Genomic DNA, 26,546 nt, shown 5'->3' on the forward strand with positions numbered 1-26,546 from the left:
AACAAGTATCTACATCTGAGAAAAGCTTTACATCTCAGATGCTGATAATGTAAGGAGGTATTTAATAAATCATCAAACATTTAAGAACTCTGACTTCCTCTCCATATAAAGAGCAAACTCTATTATGCTGAGATTTCAGATGGTTTCTGTTATTCGTCTGTTTTTGTTCTGTTCCTTTAAACCTGGAATTTCCTCTCTGGCAACATACAAGCCCATACAGAAAGCAAAACTGCAGAAAACAACACTTCATTCCAGGTAACTCCCAAGAAACATGTAATACATCAATATTTTCTAACTGCTAAACTAATCCATAGCCATAATTCTGGTTGTCTCATTTTCTAGTATCTTTGTGAATCTATCTTTTGACAAATTACCCAATTTGAGTTTTACCCAAAACTAGAGGTTTAAGTTCAAGAATTGAATACATAAACAAACGCATTCCCCTGCATTTAGAAATTTCATACTGCAAGTGTCTTGAATACAGGAACTGTGTCTGATTTACGCTTGAATCAACAGTAAGTCAATGCCTGAGACTACTTTGAATCTCAGTTAAAATGACACTGAATAGTGAACAATTTAAACATTTTCCTGCTGTTGATCAAATGTATTCAAAAGCAACAAAACAACAGGCTTTAAGGTAATATGCAGCATCATCTTACAGAAAATCTGAATGCTAGAGAGTTCATTCCAGTATTAGTAAAGCTAAACAAAGAAGAGCAATGGAATGAATCATTACATCATCTTGAAACAAAGTATGAGCCAAACACAAACTGACATGTGAGAAACTGTCTTCTAAAACAGGGACTACAGATCTTTCTTCACTCTTTGCTGTTTCGCTGCACACACACCTTCAGCCTCTTTTCAAGATGCTGAGTCAGTAGAGATCAGGCTTAGATCTTCTTCAATCAATCTTAAGATTCAGAACAAATAAGATGATTCTTAAAAAGAACCATGTAGACATAGAGGAATTACTGTTTTTCTAAGTTTTAAAATAATGCATAGTCAAAGAAAGAAATAAGCCAAGCAAACATTTCAACCAAAAAGAAAGAAAAAGAAAAATAAGAAACCATGTCATTCAAGAAGGAGAGGTAGAGGATACTTTTGGAAAAAATAATCTTGTTGAATAAGGCAAAAATAAAGTTGAATCATACGATACTTAGTTTTAAACAAACTTTGTGGAAACAAGAAGTACATGAACAAAGGAAAAATACAGTGAGGAAGAAATAAAAGAGTATATTAGTAGATATGAGACATAAAATTGCTTGATGAAATTATGAAAACTTAATTCATTTTAATTCAATGTTAGAATATCAAATGTTCCAAAATGTTGCAGCAACCATACTGAATAATGAATAACTGATAAGGACAACTGAAAAGAAAGTAAAATGGGAAATATATGAGTTCTTTCCAAGAGATCATCATACATAAAGGATACAGAATGGAGATAGTAAGTATGTGATATTCCTGAATAAGAGACCAAGGCAAATAGAATACGAGGACAATAACAGATTAATCATGTGTGAATGGAAGAGCAATATCCCAAAATATAAAGTGTACAAATGCACCATAATACACACATGCTGTTAGGAATACATCTGTATTTGAAAAGCATAAGTCAATAAGAAAAAAATCGATCTAGCTGTATCAAGAAAAAACAAAACAAAACAGATTCTTTATACTTCAGAATACCTGGTTTCATTTATCCTTTGGAGTTGAGAAAAGACAAACAACATAAACCATAAAAATACTCATTTTGAGGCAGAAAAATAACTTTCAAATGGAGACTGTAGAGAATAATATGACTGTGAGTGGGCAGTCAAGCTATTTAAGCCTGTAATTAATTAAACAGAAGAGCAACGTGTAATAATTGAGCAAACATTTTTATCTCTAAAATAGAAGACTGAAGTTGATTCATACAAGTTGACAGTTGAGTAGAAGATACAAACAAGGTAATTAGCTTAGCTTACATAAGGATGAGTAGTTAGAATTCAATCTGTGATTTAGGTGATTAGAAGCCAGTAAGTAATATAGCCACTAGTGCAGGCATATTTTCTTTGTCTTTTGGAATATAATTCTCATACAGAACAGTGAAAATAACAAGTTACTGTAAAGGAAACAATCATGAAAACACCATCTAGTTGAAGAAATAAACCATCTCTCATTCCCTACAAGCCTTGTAAGTGTCCCTTTGTCATTACAATCTCTCACTCTCCCCAAAGGTAATTTCTGTACTAATAACTAACATAATTATTTCTTTGTTTTTTCTGTATACTTTTACAACCTAAGCATGCATTCTTAAACCTTATAGTTAAACTTTGCTTGTTTTTCAGTTTTCTATAAATGGAAGCACATAGTATATATTCTTTCTGTTTTTCTTCTTAAGAATTTTTATCCAGGATACTGTTTGTAATATCTATAATGCTCATTCTTTCCCTACATAATGTACCATAGTATAAATATACTATAATTTCTTTACCTATCCTCTGTTTATGGGAGTTGATAAGGGTCAATTAAGAAGAATATATTTATAAACATTTGTGTATATGTATTTTGGTGCACTTAGAATGCTGATTTCTGCATCTAAAAGTGAAATTGCTAATTCATTTGGTACTAACATCTTCCAAAATCATTAGATAATATAACCTGTTTCTCAAATCACGTGACAGCTGGTTTCAGGTAGGCTAACTGTTGCCACATGGATCTAGTTGGCATTCTGGTCGTCTTTGGTCTCCTTTCCAGGTCAGATTTGTTCCGTGCTGTAGATCCAGGAACATATACACTTTTTCAGGTATAAAGAAGACCTGGCCCCAAAGTGATGTTGCATACACAGGCCCTGAGGGTCTGCCTCACACCCAGGTTTGATGTGCCCTTCAACTGAGGGCTTAAGCTAATTAGACATAGAGCCCAGGGCAACAGGCACACTACTTGCAGCAGCTAAAGAGTTGAATGTGTCTCAGATTGGCATATAATGCAATGAACAATTTTTTTTATTAAAGTATAGTTGATTTGCAACATTGTGTTAGTTTCTGGTGTACTGCAAAGTAGTTCAGTTATATATTTCTTTTTCATATTCTTTTCCATTGTGGTTTATTATAAAACAATGCAATGAACATATTAAATGAGGGACTTACTTCAAGAAGCTTAAAATGAGAGTTTAAAGAGACTGTCTTAAGTTAATAATGAACAGTGTTATATCATTAATTTTATACAATGAGAAAGTAAAAGCCAAAACATAACATATATACACACACACACACACACACACACACCCCTTAAATTAAACTATATATTAAAGCTATTTAAGAGTATGGAAGTTCCTTTGATCAAGAGATTGTTGAAAAAGCCTATCATTTCCTTCTTTAAGAAGAATTATCTTCCTTTACCCCGTCATGTAGATAGGAAATGTGCCATCTGTGCATTGCTGATTTTTTTCCCTTAGTTTTATCAAGTCTTACTTCTTACAGAGCTTCCTACACAATAAACCCCGTCCCCCCTACTATTTCCAAGCACATTCCTCCCTGGGATCACTAAAGTGTATCTAGATAGCCTTTGAATACCCATATATGGCCAAGAGTAAATGAGTAGAGCAAATAAGAGTAGGCAACTACTTGTTTGGTTTCCGATTTCCTTTCCTTAGAAAGCATGAGCTAAAGCAGGCCAATTTGCTCAGTCAAGGAATGGAGTCCTATTATATATACCCCTCCACTTTGGTGTTCCTTTTCTCTGTTACGTATGGAAGAACAAGATGAATCTCAATTTCTGGTGCTGTGAGAAACCCAGTTGCACTGTTTGACAAAGAGAACACTGCTGTCTCCTGGCTGGAGTAGAGAGATCAGGTCCCCTGGGAGTTGAGTAAGAAGAGAGTCCTAAGAAATGCTGCCTGCCCCTCTGGCCCTAAACCTTCTTCTTTGCCCTGGAGAGTAAACAATAACTCTTAGGATTTGCAAAAGGCTAATGAACTTTGGTCAGCAGGGAAAATTATATTAGGAAACATAAATCTTCCACAACTGGGACCAGCAAAGAACAACCTTCTTCTGCGCTGGTCCCTTCCCCACTGCTGCTTCTGGATACTGAGAAAGTGGATCACTAAAAATGTGTACCAGATTAAGTGGAGTTGAAATGATATATCTTGAAGTACAAACACAAGTATAGTTAATTCATATGGACTGCATACAAAAATCCAAGTTATGAAAGTAAAGTATATAAATACATTTTTGATAGAGTCTGACTTCGAAGTTCTAGGAACTACAACTGAAGAATAGTCATAATAAATTGGAGAATCTGATTTGGAACATTGAGAGGTTAAGGGCAGGTACCAGCATGGTATTGGAGAAGCTGGGTAGACTTGCAGATGTTTTGCTTGAAAGAGAGAGCATCATAAGTAACTTGAATCTTTGTGCTATTATTTCTAAAGATATATATTTCAAAAAGGAGGACAGCAGTTACAGAGAACGTGTTAGCTCAATGGAAGGAAGTCTTTTTGTGAAAGTTATTCAGTAATTAAGACTGTCATGGAAAGGGATTGACATACACGTAGCCAGCTGTCAAGAAGCTACACTAAAGAATTCTGTTTGAAGAGGGCAATTTGGTACAATACTCTCCTAAACATTTACAATTTACAATTTAAGAAATTAGGGTTGTTTGGGGCTAGTTCTACACTTCACTGAATTCTTACTCAGAATAATATTTGGAAGTGATGACTTGATTAATGGAGAGATGTTTCAGAATGCTTAGAACAACAGCACTTAAAAATATATAGATCACCTTGATTTAGTTTTAGCTAATTACTTATGCAACTCCTCTGTGCTCTCTCTCTTTCTCTCTCAATATATATATACACACATACGTATACATATATTTTTTTTCATTGATGTATACTCCTGTCATCCCTACAGCTGAACTATGTAGTTCATTACTGGTGTTCAGGTACTGAAAAGTGTCAGGTGTTCCCAGCAACAACCTTTGTATGGCAACGAGAATTTTGTTTCGGGCCTTCTCTTCCTGTCTCTGCTGCCTCCCAAGGCACTTCAGTGTACCTATGTGTTTGCACCTGAATGTACCTATGTGTTTGTCAGTTATTCTTCATGGAATATCTTACGATTCTCACAGAGGCCCACTCCCTCATATTTTTCTTGTTTCAGCTTTCAAAGAAGATAGAAAAAAAATAGAACCTTCTACTTCCCTTCAGTAGTAAGTAGTCTTGATTTCTATACAAGGATTACATCTTTCAGCACTGCCTCCAGATGGAGATATAGCCTTCCAACTTCATTCCCTTAACTTTACCTGTAACTATTGCAACATCCTTCTCATCACTCTCCCAGTGAAACATCCGAGCTCTCTCGTCTCCTCCATCATGTACACTTTAAACTTCTTACTTTTTTTAACTAATATTTTCAACCTGTCCTTACTCCCTAATGTGTAGGAAACAGTCTGTGTGAGGAGCTGTAGGCATTTACCTAATTGAGGAATTTGCATTTAAGTCTTGTTTCCTGAATCAGAATTTCCATGGGAAGAAACAAAATTATGTAGCTGCCATTGTCTATGTGGATGTCAGAGTCCCAAAGCAACGTCATATTTGAAAATTCTTCTGAGAGAAGAAAAGTTCAAAGTAAAGAGAGGTCATTTAATTAGTGAAGTCACAACCCTAGAAAGGGAACTTCAACTGATATTTTATCCCAGAAGTCTTCGTATGTTCTGTACAAATGCCCAGCCCTGATAGTCTAAAGTGAATGGACAGTAAAGACGAGAGAGAAAGTGGGGAGGAGAGAAAAGTGGAGCTCAAGAACTTTGGTGTTCCTCTGTCTAAAGTGCTGTTCCATTTTTTTTTTCCTTTTCTGATTTCTATGGACAGATTAGAAGAAGAAAGAGAAGATGGAGTGGGAGAGGAAGGAGAGCACCAGTGAGAAGCCTGATCACACTGGGGTTGAGCCATGAAGGTGTGAGATAGTGCAGATAGGAGAGCAGCACGCGGCTGGAAGGGCAAGTCCCCCTCCCAAATCTGTGGATCATGGGCCAGTGCAGGGCATACAGAAGAGCAGCACAGCACAGACCTGGGAGACACAGGTGTTGCGGGCTTTCTAGCTCTCAGCCTTGGAGGCAATGGACAACACTCTGCAGGATGAGCAGAAACTATAAGGCAAGTTATGGTGAAAGAAGAACCATTTATGAAAAAAAAAAAAAGCAAAAAGCAGAGGCAGGCTTATCATATTTGAGAAAAGATTTATTATAGAAAGAAGAAAATTGGGTTTTTGTGTGGGTACACTTATCTGGATGTGAGGGTGGGTGAGTCCTAATGAATCATCTATATTGTCCTGATAAAAACTATGAATTGTGGTTACAGAGGGAGAGGTGGGTGATGAGCAGACTTTGTATCCATGAACGTGCTTCTGAAAAGTTTTATTATAGGCTTTTAATCACAATGTTTTTTGAACAAATAGGATAGGCAACCCCACAAAATGTATAGACTGAAATTATCATAAATGTACAAAATGTATTGTTATTAAGAAAAGTAAAATATCTAAGATTCAGCACGAATATTCCTAGGAGAATATTTAACACACTGGTATAAATAAAATAGCAAATCAATTCCTGAAACATCACAAGAGTAGGAAAGAAGATACTTTATATTCAGAGGACGTAAGATGGTATGTGACAAGCTGGTGATCAATTCACAAACGGGAAAAGTCTTCGGGGCTACTTGGAAGGCTTTGATTTGGCTCCACTGTCCACACGTATCAGAAAGGAGAAGCTGCTACTCTCAGGCTCTTAAGCATAGACTCAGGGTGTAGTTTCAATCCATGTGTCTCATTCTGTTCAGGGAGAGGTACTGAACGTATAAGGAACCAGTCACATCAGAAATGCAATTTCTACCGTACCAAGAAGAATGGATCCACAAAACATGAAACTGGGTGAGAAGAATCAGGCACACTTGGAATGCAGGCAGTTAACTTGCATCAGGAAAGCAAGGGAATAAAAACAGTAGTGGGCACTTGTGAATGGTAAGAACTATTTCTTTCAGCAAATCCAATGATTATTGTGGGTTGACCACACTGCAGGACTTGCAGAGAGGTAATGGGATATGTGAAGCCAAATTCTGATCAAGCATAGTTATCCAAAGAACAGCACGTCACCGGAGTTAGGTGTGAACATTAGTGATGAGAAGAGAGAAGTATGCGTAGGAGGCTCAGTCACGTGGGAAGTGTTTAAGGACTCAGTAGATACAATCAAACACAGGTTAACAGCATTTCCCTGCCTATTTTTCTCTGCTGTCCACTGCTGAGGGTGAACGGATGGGAGTATTATCTCTCCCATATGAATATTGGACAAGATGTTTTCAGTCACAAAGGGAGCAACAAAAATGCCAACTTCTTTGTTTCAGCTTTGCTCCCCCAAAATCATAAAAACAAAATTTTAATATTTTTCAAGGTCATCTTGTCCAACTTCTGCTAAACTGACTCTGCAACATCCCTAAGGAGAATGTGCAACTCTGTCGTAGAAAGCCATTCATTCTACTGTGATAAGTAATTAAGGAAATCTACCTTCCTGCATGGAATTTGTGAATATTCTAAGCCCTCACTTGATAACTGATTGTTTAGATTTTACCTGTGCTGAAGGATTCCAGTCTGCATTCTTGTCTGAAAAAATCAGCCACTTGGATATTTTCTCTATTCCCAAAGACTGCAAGATTCTTGTAGCTCTAATATTCAGTAAACAGCAGCTATACACTTTTAAGAATTCATCTACATGAGGAGAAGAAACACACACTACAAAATGTCTGGATTTGCTCACAAAGAAATTCCAAAATGGCAGGAGTTACTGAGGAACGGAAGAGATGACACCTCGGGACAAAGGCCAGAGCTTGCGGTGCAGGCCAATTGCACATCTCTCTTTGGATAATGTTCCCTCTAAGTGTCTCATCATTAGAAACCAAACAGTTATGACATTTTGTTGGACAGTGTCTAATATGTGTAGAAGATAGTGTAAGTTTGACTTCCAAAAGTCTTTTTCTTCCAAAAAAGTACAACTTTCTGAGAAACTTTGCTGCATTGCCCATATGCTAGGAGGCTCTCGAGCTCTACAAATCTTTAAAGGTTCCAATGCTGCTCCACAGCACTAGCACCACCCAAAAGGAGTCCTGGAGTTTCTCACATGGCCCTAAGAAACACTGCATTAAACTAAGTCTAACAGTTCTTCAAAGCATAAGTACAGAACTGTTATGCTTTTAAAAAATCTTATAGCCTAGATTCAGTACTGTCAGTCCTTTTGATTATTAAAGAGAAGAACACTCCATAACTTCATTCTGATGGGTTCATTGGTAAATATTTGGTGTTGCCTCTTTCACAATGTAGTGAGAAATTTAAAAATCATATTTCCAGTTTTCTATCTTCTCCTTTGTTTGTTCGCTTGTTCGTTGCTTCCTTCCTCCTCCCTCCCTTTCTGCCTTCCTGCCTTCATTCTTTTCCAACCATATCTAGACTAGCGTGTGACTTCTCTTGACTCCCATCCCGAGTATACTTACAACATGATATGAGCTAAACTTACTTAAGATATTTCTGTCACTCACCAGACCCAGGTCAGGGACACAACCTCTGTGGATGGTGGTGCAGCTGGGGATCCATGAGGCTCCCTGGCCTGAGCTCAGTGGCAAGTGAGCAGGTTTATAAAGCACTGTTCTGGCTCTCCCTGAAGACTTACACCCAATCCCTGTACTATAGGGTCTGAGAGAAGCATCAAACGTGCATGTGCCAGATACAGTGGTCCATAGTTCATTTTGGTGGGTCTCTGCCTGCTCTCCAGATGACATAAGCTTAGAACACACACCCAGTTCTGCTTCAGGCTTGCTTTCTTCTGTTTCCAGACAAAGACCTTTTTAACTCTTAGAGATAGAATGTATCACATAGGTCATAGATATTCTAGACCTAGAAGCATCTGGCATGACATTTAGATCTTTGGGACATACAGTCCTTTATATCCTCCAACCCTCCTCCTCCAAATCAAGCAGTGTTTTTCCTTGAATTATAAACATCTTTTCTGAGTGAGAGTGGAGTATCTCCAGCACTAATCATAATATTAGATACTATTAATACAGCTCCTCCAAAATAAATTCATTTACACTGAACTGGTCTTTGTTACAATAACATAGAGCTTACTTTCCCCTTGTGTTGTCCCATCTGCCCTCCATCCCTCCTCAAAGTGAGTTCTTTATATTTACTGAGGAATGGTTTGGGGTGAGAAGATAAAATGTTTTATTAACAGCATATGAAATGAGGCTGGATTTTGTTTAGAAGAAGAGGGAAGAGTGCTGTAAGACAGAAATCTTGTGTGGAGATAGACAGGAATGTTCCAGAAAAGTGAGGTAGGGACCACACTGGGCATGAAGTAGAAGAACCATCTCAGGGGTCCCACAACCATGAGCTGGTTCAGTGATTCACTAGAAACACTCGTGCAGCTCAAAATAAAGTTATACTCATGGCTAAGATTTCATACAGCAAAGGACACCATGTAGGAACAGCAGAAAAAAGGTAAGTATAGAGGAAGGCTGGAGAAGTCACACACAGCCTTCCAAGTATCTCCTCTCTTTCTTCTAGGGTCACTCTAGCTACAAACTTCAGAGACGCATGAGAGATGTTTCTATCCAGGGAAGTCTGCTTGGGTCTCTGATTCCAGAGTTCTTAAAGGAAGCTGGTTATGTCAACCGTCATATGACCAGAATATGCAGACCCCAAACCAGGCAACACATGTGATATTTGTAATAAGTTCTATGATATCCTATGCATGCTACTAACTTGGTTCATCCTGACCTAATGTTTTGGGCATAAATAATGCTGTTATTACTCACTGACTATATGAAGATTGCAGAAGATTAGTTCTCAGAATCTGGTCAAGGACCAGCCATTGATATGGCTACAGAGAAAAGCAAGAGCTGAGTAAAACAGATCAGTTGCATTAACTTTTTTCTTATGCGGATCTTCTGTGCATTTTCAGGAGTTTGCCATGACCATACTGATCATGTGTTAGAAATGTTTTCATTCAGCATGTGTGAAACATGACTAGCTTCCAATATGACATAAAAATCATTCTAATCTTAGGTGACAAACTAGGACTGCAATTATCAATTCAAAACTAAGTGGCACTTTATGGGCCCTTAAAAAATAAGAAGAATATTTAAAGAAAAGAGTATTGCAGTAGCAATTGTAAGAGCTTGCTAGAGATAATCACATGGTTAAATGGGAAAGTTATTCATTTCAGAGCATAGAATATATAGTCAGAGATGAACATGACAAGTTAGAAAATTATCAAAGAATAACAGATGTAGTTGTGTGCACAGACTAATCTGTAAGTGAAGAGGAGCAATGAAAAAGCTTAAACAAGTGTGCTCCATAATCATGTTTAGATTTGAAAGCTATTTACAGTTCTTCTTGGAGTTGGTTGAGAATGAAGGCAGAGAAGCCAACCAGCAGAACGGTTCAATAATCTGCTTAATTATTCAGGTCTAAATTGAGGCAGGAACAGTGGAATGTAAAAGTGAGCACTGACGGCAAAATACTAAGAAAGAAAATCTACAATATTAGTAAGTGATTGGAAATTATGAGTGAGGGAGGGAGAGGACCACCTAGGAGATAATTCATACTTATGGCTGGAGTGAAGAAGTGAATGGACATGCCATTCACACCAATGCAGAACTCAAAAGTGGGAGCATGAGGAAGTAGCACTGAGGACGGAGCAGGAGACAGGAAGTTGTATTTGGGGCTTTTGAGTTTAAGATTTCTGTGTAGCACACACAGGGAGTTATCCAGGAGTGAGGCAGTAACCTGCCTAGAATCCAGGAGAGAGGGTGAGTTTGGGATTGAGGAGGGAAACATTTGTATTCAGGGGGCTGGCAGAAAATGCAGTAAGTAGAATTATCCAGAGAGATCAGAGAAGAACCAGAATGCAGAGATACTGGAGAAGCCAACAAAGCACAGATATTTAATAAGAAGTTAGCAGGCAATAGCATGAAGTATCAGCCAGAGGTCCAGTGATGAACAGGCAGGATTCCAAATAGGGTATTTGATTTTGGTCATTTAGAGTTCACTGGTGACCTTTGCCCAAGCAATTTCAATGGAGCAGTAGAGACAAAATATGATTGTACGTGGAGTGGAAGAGAAAACAATTTTTACTTCAGTTTAATTACAAGTAAACTATATTCTTTAAGGAGGTACACTTAAATAGTCACAATAAAAAATGAACACTATAAAAGTCAATATACTGATTTAATATAGTGACAGTGGTGAGGTTATATTCAGGAAAGCTGCAGAGGAAATTTGGATGTTGACAATTTATTATTTCCTTACTAAGGTGATATTTACATGGATTATCATTTTACAAAAATGCACATTTATCACATTTTGTCAGATTGCACGTTTATCACATGAAGTTCTCTGTATGTGTTTTATATTCCACCATAAGATATTTTAAAATGATTTGACAAGAAAAAGAGTAGAACAATTTATGCAAATGTTTTTATGTAGATTAATTGTGGGCCAAAGGGAAAAATTAGATTAAGTGCTTAGAGATGGCCATATGATTAATACAACTTTATCTGATGAAAAGTCCTAGATAAGTTTTTAAACTGTTGTGAAGGGGCTAGTGGAAAAGGGGTCACTGGAGATAATTTTTTTCTAGTTACAGAAGTGGAGTAAATTCAGCCTTGGTAAGAAAAATGTATTAATTTCCTGTTGCTGCTGATACAAATGGCCACAAACTCAGTGTCTAGAAACAACACAGTATTGTTATCTTGCAGTTCTGGAGATTAAATATCCACAATGAACCTTACTGGGCTAAAATCAAGGTACCTGTAGGACAAGCTCTTTCTGGAGACTATGGAGAAGAAACTGTTGTCTTTTTCAGATTCTCAGGAGTGTTTGCCTTCCTTGACTCATGGCCTCATTCCTCAACCTTCAGAACCATCAATGTAGTATCTTCTCTCTCTCAGACATCCTGCCTCCCTCTTATAAGAATCCTATGATTATCTCAAGCCCATTTAGTAAATTCAGGGTAATCTCATCTCAAGATCCTTAACTTAATCACATCTGCAAAGTTCCTTTTGCCATGTAGGTAACACATTCATTCTGATGTGGAGACATTTCATGGGCCAAGATTAAGCCTACTGCTGGAGGAAACTTTAGAGGCAGGATAAAAATTTGGTTGAAACAGCAGAATATAAGTCAAAAGGAATTTTATGCAGCCATATGAGAATTAAAGCCAATGGATGAGATGAGAGTCATATATACAGGAAGAGCAGGTATAATGAAATTACTCCAGAAGATCTCACCCAGAGATCAGGGCTGAGTCACAGGATGTTAAGCAGATGGGATGAATATGTAGAGTTCTAGGGACCTCTTCTATCCTACGAATGGTGATGTGCAGGGTAGAGAAAGAGGCAGGATTAGCTGGAGGAACTGAATCTCCAGAACTCCTTCTTGTATTCTGAACAACAGAGGAATGTTTACAACAATGAAAATGAATTTTTCATGTTGCATGTGACAATACAGGTGAAACTCAAAAACATATTTGTGACAAAAATACTTGGTGGTGACTTTTTGGGAAAGTGTTTAAAATAATGTTATATAGCATATATATTCTTTTTATATATGCTTATGCATATACTTGTTATACACACATACACACATATGCATTAAATATAATAAAACAAGGAAGGGAAGAACAAACAAGAAGATTAAATTTGTGTGATTACTTTTGTGACTTGACTTTGAGGTCTCTGATTTAGCAAGAAATCTTTTCCTTCATTGTAACTTGTTTTACTTAAGAAATTTGGACTCAGTTGGTGGCAAAATGTTCAATGGAACCAAGTAGAAAAATATATGCAGGTTGTTGTATCGTTTTATACATCTTTTGTATGCTTGAACTATTATGTAATAATATATAAACAAAAGAGAAAAAAGTATGGGGAGGCAGGCAAACATGAACACCTCTGATAATATTGAAATAAATGAATTCAAAAGTAGAGAAAGTTTGATCTTCTTTGAATAAAGGAGTTTAACAATACGTCTTTGATATGGGAAGGAAGAATTTGAGGGCACAGCTAGATAATAGATTCATTTACGTACGTCCTAGTGAAGAGTTGTGAACGTTTGAAATTGCTACTGTAGATTATGTAAAATGTCGTCAAGGGTTTAAAAAATATGTATTTAGGCACTGAAGGAAAAATTAAAGATAATTCATTTATACTTACTACAATATAAATATTAACATTTTTTAGTCTTAATTAGAATTCAAACACATGAGTGTAAGAGTAGGAAATATAAACATATTTAAATTGATTCCAAAGTTATGTTTAGAGTTGAAAAATATAAAACACAAGAAAGAATAAACATTGATGGCCTTTTTCTGGAGTATGTGTGATCTATAGCAAATATCAAAGACAATGAAATAACAATGGTTATCATAGACTTATAGAAGGTGAGGGTTTTGAAGGAGTGGGACTAGAGATCTCAAGGCCAAAGTCCAGATGCTGTGAAGTCAGTGAGAGCATACTTGAAAGACTGAATTTAAACATTATACATTTTTTATAAATGATGGTGGTTTTTAGAATCTGGTACTAGAAACTTTGATATATCAAAGTGTTGACATTGTAAATTTCATGGTTTTATAGTTCTTTTCAACAGCAATATTAGATGATTGTTTGTTTCTTTCATGTCATCTTCTACTTCAACATTAAGAAAACAAACCACTGTGAAAGCAAGAACTTTGTTTAATTCACAGTGTATCTCCAGCTCTTCAAAAAGTTAAGGATAAAGTAGATTCAGTAAATAGCTATCACCCTGTCAAGGGTGATACATACATAGATGGTAACAACGAGCACTTTGCTTTGCCCAGAATGAACTCTAAGACTACAAACTTCTCTGACTGAAATATATGAACCACTGGGCTAAGAAATAATGAGAAGAGTTACCTATTTCAAAGTTTATTTTACTGATAATATTGTTCAGTATATCTTCATTCAAATCATAGAGCAGAAATAGTTTTTGAGGTTATCCAACCTAATAGTCCATATAATTCAGAAGAATCAGTGGTCAAATAGAGTCTTTGCAGGCATTTGGAATATCAGCAAGCTCTTTGTTGCATGAGGCAGTCTTTCTCTGTTAGGATACTGCTCATTCATGTAATAAATGTGACTTGAGATTCTCCTGGTCCTTTTTGATGACAAGTTTCAGAATTTTATCTCGTATCTGCTTGGTTTTCACCACGTACACAATGGGATTCATCACAGGAGGAATGAGAAAATGCATGTTGGCCATGGTCACGTAGACGTGGGCAGGAAGTTTTGGGCCAAAGCGGTGCAGAATAGAGAGGCATATCATGGGTGTGAAGAAGAGGATCACAGCAGAGAGGTGGGAAATACAGGTGTTGAGAGCTTTGAGGCGGCCACCGTGGGACGCGATGCTCAGTACAGTTTTCAGTATCAGAACGTATGAGAAGAGAATGAGAAGAAAATCAAGTCCCATGGTGGACAGTACCACAAACAGTCCAACAGTGCTATTGATCTTAGTGCTGGAGCATGAGAGCTTTAAGATATCAGGATGCAGGCAGTAGGAATGTGAAAGTACGTTGGAGTGACAGAAGCACAACCTCCTTAAGAGGATCGGGAGGGGCACCTGCACAGTCAAGGTTCGCACAAAAATTGCCAAACCAATCCTGGCAATTACACTGTTGGTGAGGATGGAGGAATAGTGCAGTGGACGAGAAATGGCCACATAGCGGTCAAAGGCCATTGCCAGTAGGATAGCAGACTCCAAATCTTGGAAAGTGTGAATGAAAAACATTTGGGTGGAGCAAACAGGGAACGTGAGCTCTCGAGCATCCAGCCAGAATATCCTCAGCATTGTGGGGAAAGTGAAGAGGGACAAACCCAGGTCAGAGACAGCTAGCATGGCCAGGAAGAGGTACATAGGCACATGGAGGGCGTGCTCCTTCCATATAAGTGTCATGATGGTCACATTGCCCACCACGGTCATCAAGAACATGGCACAGAAAGGTATGGAGATCCAGACGTGCACAGCTTCTAACCCAGGGATGCCTGTCAGCAGGAAGGTGGAGAATATGGAGTTGGTGCTATTGGTAGGAAACATGATGCCAGGGCTGCATGCCTTTCCTACAGTGAAATGCATTGTCAGACACAGACCTTAGAAATTGACTTGAGCTTTTATATGACTACTGGTAATACTTCTTATTTTAATTCTTCTTATTTACCTGATATGTGTCTAATGAGAATAAGTGCTGTTTCCCAATACTGAGCATCTGAGCCTTTGAACTAGAAAACAAGATCTTTTTTGTTTCTGATCAAATTTCACAGAGATTATAATTTATTGAAGAAAAACTGAGGAAAAAATACCTGTGATATTTAATTTCCATAAGTCATTTAATTGATAAATAACACTTTAAAATAAAAAGCCCAAAGTAATGTGCTTAAAATAAATTTCTTTTAAAAATTCATGCAAATTCATTCCTGTAATTATAATTACAGTAATATATCATTCTATGGTATTTCTTACTGCCTTGGTCAACACGATACATATAAGATGTTGCTACTACTAACTGAAGTTCAAGGTTACACTTTATATCCTATTTTGTCTGCCATGAGGTCAGTGTAGAAATTTAAAATAAACACTAGAAACTTTTGCATTAATTTGACATAATAATTATATTTCTTATACATAGTAACAGTTATTATTAATATACAATAATAAGGTAATTATTTGCTTTTGGATGTATTTTTATTTCATTTTTCTTAAATATCACTTTAGATGTATTTTACAAAAAATTATTTTGTGATTGATTGAAAGTTGTGGAAATGATCCTTCACTATACAGTTTATGAAGCACTGTTATATAATTCATTGTTGAATACTAACATATTATTTTTTGTCAGTTCATATATAAATGATAATTTAGTTTTATTTGTTTTAAAAACTAAAATCTTTAACATGTTATTTATTTTTTAAAATCATATCCATCTTATTTTAATTAGAGGCCTAAAATTTTTTAATCACAATCGGAGTGAATTTGGACGATTCTTTTGGAGATAGTAAGAAGGCATCCACTACAATTCTACACATTATCTTTAAAACTTAAGAAAATTGTAATTAGCTTCAGAAGCTTTATTAGCTTTTTTTAATCTTGAATTTTGTAAAAATAGAGAAGCCGAGAGAAGATCTAGGAAACTCACCCTTTTCAAAAAAAAAAATTTGCAGTCTACCACTATTATTCTAATTTGATCAAAAAGGTGATTAAGCAGAAAAGCCCACCTCCATTAGGAAATACACAGAAGACGCGTAACTTCTCAGAGCTGTGCTCCTCAACATCTCTTTCAAGTGCAGGTGAGAGAGCTAAAAAGGGCGACAAGTCCTAAAGCCTCGAGGGTGGCATGAGAGAAGTAGACATATCTCTCAATTTTGGAGCTGACAACCACTGAGCATGGGCAGATACTTCTCATTAGAAAACGAAACAGAGAAAAGGCAAAAGGAAAATCTAAAATTATTTGGTAATAAAATAGGAAATTGGTTGATACATATGGTTCAAGATTTATTTTGAATAATAGCAGCTCTACTAAAGCAAATAAAATAGTAGTTTAGAAACTAGATATTAATATACAAAGTATAGGTAAAGCACACCCATGTTTGTGCAATGAAATTTGCTTTTCAGAACAACTCTTCAATTAAAGAGTAAACCAAGTTCAAAGTAATACCCACTTATATAATTATAAAATATGAGAACATATGCCATGTGAATGGCATAATTATAATTCTGATATTTGTAATAAATTTCTTAACTACATTGCTTATGCTTTTTGATGAATGATAAAAATGAATTTAATAAAGAAACTCTGAATTAAGAATTGTAAAACAACACCAACAATAATCCCAAGAAAAACAGGAGAAAGGATATAGTGAGAAGAAAAAAAATGGGATTTAGCAGAAATGTAAAAAAGTAAGAGAGTGCCATTTAGAAGAGGATCAAACCTGGCAAAATAGTACCAAGTTTAAGAAAAACTATAAAAGCCAATTAAGCAAACTTAGAAGTGCAGAATAGCAAATAGTATATTTAATGTGAAATCCTACACACATTGCAGTTTAGGGGATTAAATGGTCCATACAGTGGCTCACTATTTTTCTGCCAAAAGGATATTCTTTTGTGCCCAGATTTTCTTTCTATATTCATCAACCCTCAGACTCACAGTTTTATGGCATTTACTTCTGGAGATTTAGTGAATAAGCCCTCAATTAAAAATTCAGATCAAGATATTTTTACAGTGGAGTGTGATAAAGCAAAGAGTCAGACAGCCTGGGCTGTATTTAGGACACCATCATTTAGTCTATTTCCCCAGAAGCCACCTGGACACCATACTTGCTTAGAATTTCTTTCTTGGCTCATTGCCACTACAGGAACTGACTTCTCTTCAATAGATCACAAAGCCTCTGCTTCTTACTTCAGCAACAATAATATATAATTTAGAATTGACATGTGTAGGTAGCATTCCTGAGCTTGCAGAATTGGAAAAGAAAGTAAACACATTCTCCCCCTAGCTAGTTCTTTCTGTAGCACAGCCTAGAATTCTTCAGTCTCAGGTCCTGGATAAATATCTTCAATAACCTGGCTTATTCTTGCATCTGTGATACATACCAAATGCTGATGTGTTTATTCTGCCCTACAGTTTGATTGAACAGGGTGGGGTCAATGGACTGTTACTTTGGTGTCTCCTCTGGCATTAATTATCCATAGAAAACCTCAACTGAATGACATTCTTTCCTAGAGATAAGATCAAATGGGAAGAATATAAAGCTTCTGGAGAAAAAGAAAATCCTAGAGAAGTAAGATCTGGTGATTCAAGAAATACCACTGTTGATTCAGACCCTGAATTGATGGACAGAAAATAAGAAGAAAGCTGTAATAAAAAAAGATTTTATGGCATCTTCTTGACTTGATGAGGAGTTTCCTTACTAGAAGATACTATCATCATCGCCATGTCATTTACTCACCCCTTGCACTGCTTTTAATCTTCCAGTATCATTCCGTTTTCTGATTCTCTTTGGCCCTGATGAAAAACCCAGGGCCTCCTGCCCCATACCTTTGGTGATGAAGGGAGATATTGAGGTGGTTGTGTTATCCTCAACCTCACCTGTCGTGTATCGCCAGAAGCTCCCGGTCTGTCTTCATTATAATCTACTGCTTTCTCAGCTAACCTCAACTATTTTAATGGTTCTAGAGCCACGGCCTCCCAGGAGCCAAGAAAGTGGCCCAGGTGTGCATGGGTTTCCTGTGGAGCCCAGCATATGCCAGAGCGGAGATTTTTGAGCAGAAGACAGAAACAAGTCCTCAGTTTTCCTCCTGCTATTTTCCTTAAAGATCCTGGAAGTTAGGAATAAACAGATAATTTCTCCAGTGGAATCTCTTTTACTGTAAAACTATTTTTCTGGGGACATACTGGTTGGTCAAAATAATTAATTTACATATATAGTTTTTTCACAAAATTGTTTCAAATTTATAACCACATAGGCTTCAAGTAACAATTTTTGACTTGGCTAAGTATACATAATTCCTAATTTCCTATGAGAAAATATACAACGAAGATCTTTCTTTTAATGTTAAAGTTTTCATCATTATAATTTTAAGGTCACAAAATATATCACTGAATGTATATTCCATAATTTATTTAACCATTTTCCAGTTCCTGAACAAATGTGTTATTTAATCATTTCAATGATTAGGAAGAAATATGAAGATTAATTCTTTAGGTAAGTGTGACAGAAATAATACAAATAAAGAAAAAACAAAATTATGAGCATCTACTGCTCTGAACGTGACTGTGCAAAGAAGCTTTGTGATCTCTTACTGCACAACATTCACATGGAGCTTTTTTCACATTACTGCATTTATTCATGAAAACAACTCTTTTATTCATTAAATTGACTTCTTTCTACACATTAGGTAATCAGTAATATTCTAGTTACTAGGAATACAATAAAGCACACAAGGTCCTTCATATTAGGAATATTTCTTGTAGTGTAAAAAGTCAATAATAAACTTTAAAAATTGTAATGTTTCAGGAAATAAGGTTCTTTGATGGAGTTAAGAGGTGATGTAATAGAGACTGACTAGAGGTAGAAGAGCATAGAAAAAGGATCAGGAGAGAAGTCTGTTGGAGGTAATGATTGAATTGAGACCTGGATAATAAGCAATCACCAGCCATTCAAAAAACTGAGGAAGAATACTGCAAGAAAAAGAAATGATGGAAATAGTACCTTGTACACCGGGGGAAAATTCTTGCTAAGTACTGAGGGGGAGAAAAAGGGTAGGATACCTGAAACAAGGTACACAAAGGGAAGGAGGGTACTTGGGAAGGTAAAAGGAGGCACAGGCCTGGTCATTCAGACCTTAGAGATCAAAGAAAAAAGCTTAATTTCAGTCTAAGCACAATAAGATACCATTTTTTTTTCAGCAATGTGTAACTTGATCTCCTCTCTAGAGAACTGCTATAGGATGTCAAAAGTGGAAACAAAGTCCATACTAAGGCTATTTTGAAAGACCAGGTTTAAGATGATGTCAAGTTTTCTAAGGTAGCTAAAATATAAAGAAACATGAATGGATTATGCATCTGTTTTGGAGTTAAATGTATGAAGTGATTGTGAAGAACAAAAAGGAATCAAGGATGACCATTAAGTTTGAGGCAGGAGCAAATGGATGATTGACTACTGGGGTACACCAGAAGAAAATAATAGTGGTTTGAATTCAGATGATGGTTGTCAAGATAAAGTGAATGAAATGATTTGAGACCAACTTAAGGTATAACCAACAAAGTTTGCTGTTGGACCAGATGTAGAGGAGGAGGAAAAAGGGGATCAGAGAGGATAATTTGTATCATCTACTTCCTTATGTATTTCTCCAGTGTATCCTTCTCTCTAGGACTTCTTTTCCCTGTTCTATCTTTATCTTCTGCATATTTATTATAGTCTTTTCATCTATGGCCACATTTATTTCTTTTACTAAAAACAAGAGTCTATGGGCTGATGTGCTTATGCTGGTTACTACATAAATCCCCTTCACCACCTTTCCAAAGCTATAGTCAAAGAGAAACATACAGGCACTCAAAGTTTTATACACAAATTATAATATGAAACTCATATTAGCTATTTACTTTCCCGACATAGCACTGTTTTACTCAATACATGAAATATCGTATGTATCTAGTGTTTCTGAAATTATCTTCAATTTTTAATATAATATATGTTATGGATGCTATGAGAGGACCACCTAAAACTAGTTTCAAGATTAAACTAGGGGAAGAGGTAGGAAGTAGGAAAACCTCTCCCTTATACTTAGGCTTATTCTCTCTTTTCATGTTCATTAAGTATATTGAGTGATGGAAACAGGAAAACATGAATGTCATTCCTACAGAGTCCATATCTTTTCAGGGAAAACAGCCTCATATGATTAAATGATTAAATTAGAATCTTCCTCTACTGATACATAATCCCAGAGTCATGTTAAAATAAAATTCTGGCTCCACTTTTTCTGAATTTTTTTCTTTCTCCCTCAACTTAATTTTAAAAGTGTGGACCAAAGAGCAAGACTGGGGATCAGGAAATCCATACTCTATTCCTACATCTGACACTAGCAACATGATGTTGGCTACACTGCTTCTATTCTCATAAATAAGTATTTTTTAATTTTAAAATATTTTAATGGTGTGGAGTTAGATAAATAATCTTCTTGCCATAAATATCTACTTGACTATACTGATGTTTATTTACCAATATAAACATATATATGTATGTATATATATAAATGATTATGTGCTTACAAAACTGCCCATTCTAGACATTGTTTTTTGTTGTCAAAATATAGACTGATTAATACTGTGGAAGTACATGTGTGAGATATCAGAGAAAGCTCTCTGGAAGGTACCATTTAAGCTGAGATATTAAGGGTGGGAAAAAAATGCCGATATGGGGTTGTGAAGTGAGAAAGGAAAGAAAAGGAGAAAATCCATGAGACAAAGCAGGGGATGAAAAGTTTTGGAATCTATAGTAATTTGCAGAATAGATTTTTGGATGTGGATGAATGATTGATTTAAGAAGTATTATGAAACAAGGCAGGAGAAGTAAGTAATCTTAAGACATTCTTACATAATTCCCAAATAAATAAATATAAAGGTACTGATTTTGAGGGCATGAGTGTGTGAGTTTTGAGATGGTCAATGGTATGATCACATTCATGCTTTTTATAGATAACTTTACTTGCACTGTGGTCAGTTAATTACATGGGCATATTTTATTATTCTCAATAAGGTTATTTCCCTGTTTCAAGGGAACTGTGATTTATACTGATAGCTAACATCAACTGAAAGGAATACTACTATGCCCCCAGGACTGTAACACTTTTTAAGATTATCTGCACGAAGTTTATGAAACTCCTATGTAAAAATTTCTACTTTACTTATTTTTCAGATGAAGTATCAGATTTAGAGAAGTAAAGAGACTTTCCTCAGAGATAACTATTAAGCAGTAGGACAGAATTTAATTAAGTGGAGAAAAGAAAGTGTGCAGTCCATGAATTTTGCCAGACTGAGTGTTGATCTCCTTAATTAACTCTATTATTACACATAAACAAACAAAAAATAGGTTCTGCTTGGGTTCAATAGTTGCATGGCCTTGGGTGATAAATTTATTCTCCTCAAGTCTAAGTTTTAAACCTATAAATTATGGACAGTAACAGTAATAGTACCTATAATATAGGAGTTCAGTGAGGGTAGATTAGATGATTTATATTAAGAATTTAAAATCCAGCCCTGTACATAGAATCTTCTCAGAAATATTGGTTATTAATAGTATTTCTCAGTAGAGTACCACATGTTTCTTTGCTATATTTAAAAACAAAATATGTCACCTGTATCTGTGTTGTGGCCTGCAGAAACAAGTAGGAGAAATTTGAGGATCATAAATTTTATAAATAAGATTCCAAGAAATTCTCCTATAATGATGACATGGAATTCCTGTCTGTTTACTGATGATCTGTTGTTTGTATCTAACATCTCCATTGGTCATTCTGGAAATCAGGTGAATCAGAGAGAAATTTACATCTTTAGAAAAGGTACAGTGAACCAAAGATCTCAAAAGAAAGCCACTTTCCAAAGGCCTTGATCTAATTATACAAATGGACTTGAAGAGGAAATGAAATCTAGGGTTAAGAATTACAAGTTTTAAAACTTCTTTTTTTTCCTGGAACCCCAATTAGAAACAAAAGAGATATCTGGTTTTCCACCAGGTAGACCAGTACTTTGAGATCGTAAGTGTATGGGGAATGCTCCTAAAATTATGTTTAGAAGTGGGCAGTTATGGGCATGTGTGTGTGTGTATTGGCGGGGTGGTCACCAGTGTATCTGAATTATTTTGAGGTTTCCCCATGAGAATCATGTCTGTTAGGTCAAAGTTATCATGAGAGGGTCCCTAGAGTCCATAAAACTCAGACAGCTATTTTTCTTCGATCGCTTTATAAGGCCTAAATAAATCTTACTTTAGTACTATCATTCACAGTATTTTTCTCTTCAAACTAGGATTTTAAGCCACATGACTTACGAGAAATTTTATGCAATTCATGCCTCTATTGTGTGAATAGTATATAACTATATAGACTTGTTTTTAATCCTACTCTTTTACTAACTATAAAATATATGAGCAAAATTTTGCTTGCTTTTTTTAACATGTTAATTTATTTCTTTAAGTTCCCTAAGCAAAAAAAAAAAAAAAAAAAAAACCACAAAAACAAACAAACAAACAATCCCACGGAAATATGTATGTATAATAATGCTGGGTAAGATTGATGCTGGTCTGTTTATATTATAGTATATTAATTAAGGAAGACTGCAATACTCCAAAAATTTAAATATTAGAGAAATGACTGAAAAAACTTTAAATATGAACTGATAAAGCTAATAATCATGGTAAGAGTGCTGCTGCTGATGGTAATCACAGAGATAGCATTATGTTTAAATAGGAAAAAGAAACTCTTTAACAACAATTTAAAGTTTCCTTCTTTCTGTGCCTATATTATAACATATGCAAATAATACTAGAAAATGGTCACAGCTTTTGGTGAATAAACATTAACCCTTCGATCATTAAGAAAAAGTGTTTCATATACATCTAACAGCCAATTTGCCAGGATAAAAAGAAACGAAGTAGTGATAAGTGATATGTGCTACAACATGGATGAACCTGAAAAACTTTATGCTCAGTTAACGTCAGACACAAAAGAACACGCTTATGTGGTTCTGTTTGTATGAAATCAATTGAAATAGGCATTCCATTCATTTCTGGAAATTCTAAAGCTATTGTACTCCAATGGTTTTTAGGAAAATTAGGTTTATGGATTTCAAAAGATCCCCATATTGGCTATTGATATCCTAAATTGCTTTTGGTTAGGTTGGTACATTTAGTTAGATATATGCATGAGGAAGGATTGCAGTTCTTAAATATAAACTTGGCCAGAGTCCCTGTAGGCGAGGCACCCTCGAAATATTTTATTAATGGGATCCTATTTCTCAGGCATTTTTCTCTAGAGTTAAATAACAATGTTCAAACAGCTTAAACAGCTTGCAGCTCAAACAGCCTGCAGGCCTAATACCAGCCAGCTCTTAGGGGAACAGCTTAGTCCAGAAGGAGTCAGACTTTTCAGCTTATTTCCACAGAACAGCCCCTATTCCAAAGGAATAAGCCAATGGTTGAACTGGTACAGTTTCAGTGAAATTGCCCCTGTTTCCAAAGGATTGAGCTGAGGCTCTGAGCCAGTTTCAGTTGAAATAATCTGATCAGACTGAAGTATCCAATGAGTACTCACACACAGAACAAGATCTTAACCAGAAAGGATAAAACCTTAAAATAGATTCCAAATAAAGCCTGAAGAGCTTCAAATATAAAGAAGGGATGAGCTCAGATCCAGGAGAAATACATACCTTCAAACTCCAGGGTTGGCAACTAAAGCAGTGAGCTCAGTGAGCTCAATTATGGGTATTACACCTGTTTGCTCACCAGCTCCAGAACCTTTGGGTTTTTTTCTGGGCCCTCTATAGGCCACCAAAATGTTCATCTAGAACAAATAAACTGCTAGATATTTCTCCAGAAAAGATGGGTTTATTCGAGATCAGCAGAGAATTGCAATTTGGCATTTGCAACCCTGGCGAGCTACATGCGTGAACACCCTCACAAGGGAAAGAGAGCTCTTTTATAAAAGGGAAAAGGAAGTTGTGAGGACTACAGTAAACAAAAAGTCAATGGCTTTTCATTGGTTGAGTCTTTACTAGTAAAGAAGAAGGAGCCTGTCTTATTCCTGTTGGGTTATCTTCACAGAGCATGGACGTTCTCCCTTCTGGTTTCCTAACTCTCTAGAGTGTTTTGTTCATTAATTTTTTACACTGTCTTTGTACTTAAGTTTTAGAAATTTCTATTGGCATATATAATTCATCAATTTATTCCTCAGCATTTCCACTCTATTTATGTGTTCATCAAAGTCATCCTTTATTTCTATCATGTCTTTTTTATTAATTTCTGACATTTCCTTTTGATTCTTTTATAAAATTTCCATCTTCCTGCTTACATTATCCATCTGTTCCTCTACATCATATACTTTTTCTATTAGTTCCCTTACCACATTAATCATAGTAATTTTCAATTCCTTGTCTATGAATGTGACTCATATATGAATCTGGTTCTGATGTTGTCTTTATTTCCTCAGAATATTTTCTTGCTTCTAAGCATGATTTGTAAATTTTTTTAAAAAGATGGACAAAATATATTGAGTAATAGGTACTAAGGTATGAAAATATTTAATATGTGATTTTATGTTAATCTGCATACAATTTGGACTGTTTAACATTTGCTATAGCTGCATGTGCTAAGGTCTCCAAATTCCTCTATTTTTTTGTTTGTCTCCATTATTGTCTTTGGGTTTTCTAAGAACTCCCTACATAGAATCTGTGTCTTGCAGCTTTTTCAGCTGTAAACCACTGTTAATATACTGAGTCCTATTGATATTGTGGTAAAGAGTGGGTTAGGGAAAGCATTCTATAATCTTATGGTAAATCTCTGATTTTTGGTGGGCCTGAGTCTTCAGGTTGTAGCATTCACCAGGGTTTATTTACAGCTCCCTTCCTTTTACATGAGACAAGAATGCTAAAGAGGTTAAAATTAGTAATTCTCTTTCTTTCTTTCACCTAATAGAGACAGGATCTGATAAAGATTTTTTCACTGGAGAGTAGGCCTTTATTGTGGACAACACACTGGGTACATTTTAAAATGTTTACCTTTACCCTCAACCTGCTAGAGCTGCAAGATTATTTTTTAATTTGATTTTCATCTTGAGAACTTTAGGGGGCTTCTGGAAGTAAAGTTCATGAAAGTATGCCACCATAATATTACAGGCCCCAGAAGCCTTTAACTCTCATGTTAAGCCATACTGAGCCCCCAGAAATTTATATAAAATGCTGGTTAAGTATTTCTACAAGTTTATGGTTCCCTCAGTCTCTGTTCTAGGGAAACTGATGTTGGTTGTCATTCTCTTTATTTATAGAAAATAAATATTATAATATATAAAATATAAATATTATATATTTATTTATGTTTCTCTCTATTTCTGGGTGGTGGTTCATCCTGGGACTTTACACTCTGGTGGGTTCAAGAAAAGTCATGATTTTTAGTTTGTTTGTGTTTTTTGTTATTTCTCCTATAAAAATGAATGTGATAACTTCGAGTCTCTGTATGTCAGAACTAAAAGCACGAATCTAACAACTTGATTTTGAAATCAAAAAATAAAAATACAATTCTAATTACACTTAAAAAAATCAAATATTCAAGGTTAAATGTGAAAAAAATTGTACTAAATTTGTACAGTGCAAACTCCACAATACTAATGGAAAAATCAAAGAATATACAAGTAAATTAATAAATACTACATTTTCATGAATTAAAAGATATATAAATTCTTCTCAGTTTGATTTTTAGTTTCAACACATTCTCAGTCAAAATGTCAGCATGTTTTATGCACATATTGACAAGTGCATTCTAATATTTATATGTAAAGGTAAATAAATTATAATAGCAGGAACAAATTTGGAAAAGAAGAACAAATTTGGAGAACTTGCTCTATTAGATTTAAGACTTTTTCAAAATAAAGCAACAGTAGTCAAGGCATGTGTTATTTGTGAAAGGATAGACACTTAATAGAACAGGGAGCTCAGATAGATTGCATCAATATATTAAACCGATTTTTGGAAAAAGTTCAAAGATAATTCAATTGAGAAAGGAGAGTCTTTTCAAAAAATGTTGTTGTAAGACAAAAATAATCTTGACACCTTATGTACAAAATGGGCCCTAGAGGTAAAATATAAAAATTTTAGAAGAAAACATACAAGAAAATCTTGTGATCTTGGGTTTGACAATGAGTTTGTAGGTATGACAAAAACAGTACAATCCTTAAAAAACTGGCCTCTATCAAA

General features: G+C 35.5%; 1 protein-coding gene across 1 annotated transcript; it reads right to left on the reverse strand.

Moving 5' to 3' along the window:
• Positions 1–14,156: 14,156 nt before the first annotated feature.
• On the reverse strand, positions 14,157–15,308 carry LOC105097958 (olfactory receptor 51G2). The gene has a single exon (XM_010990591.3). The coding sequence runs from the start codon at positions 15,168–15,170 to the stop codon at positions 14,157–14,159; it is 1,014 nt and encodes a 337-aa protein (XP_010988893.3). The 5' UTR covers positions 15,171–15,308.
• Positions 15,309–26,546: the final 11,238 nt, after the last annotated feature.

Source organism: Camelus dromedarius, chromosome 12 (assembly GCF_036321535.1).
Source record: "Camelus dromedarius isolate mCamDro1 chromosome 12, mCamDro1.pat, whole genome shotgun sequence".
Taxonomy (NCBI): domain Eukaryota; kingdom Metazoa; phylum Chordata; class Mammalia; order Artiodactyla; family Camelidae; genus Camelus; species Camelus dromedarius.

Excerpts from the sequence above, each read along its gene's own strand:
- LOC105097958 (XM_010990591.3), bottom strand. The coding sequence starts at position 15,170 with ATGCATTTCACTGTAGGAAAGGCATGCAGCCCTGGCATCATGTTTCCT.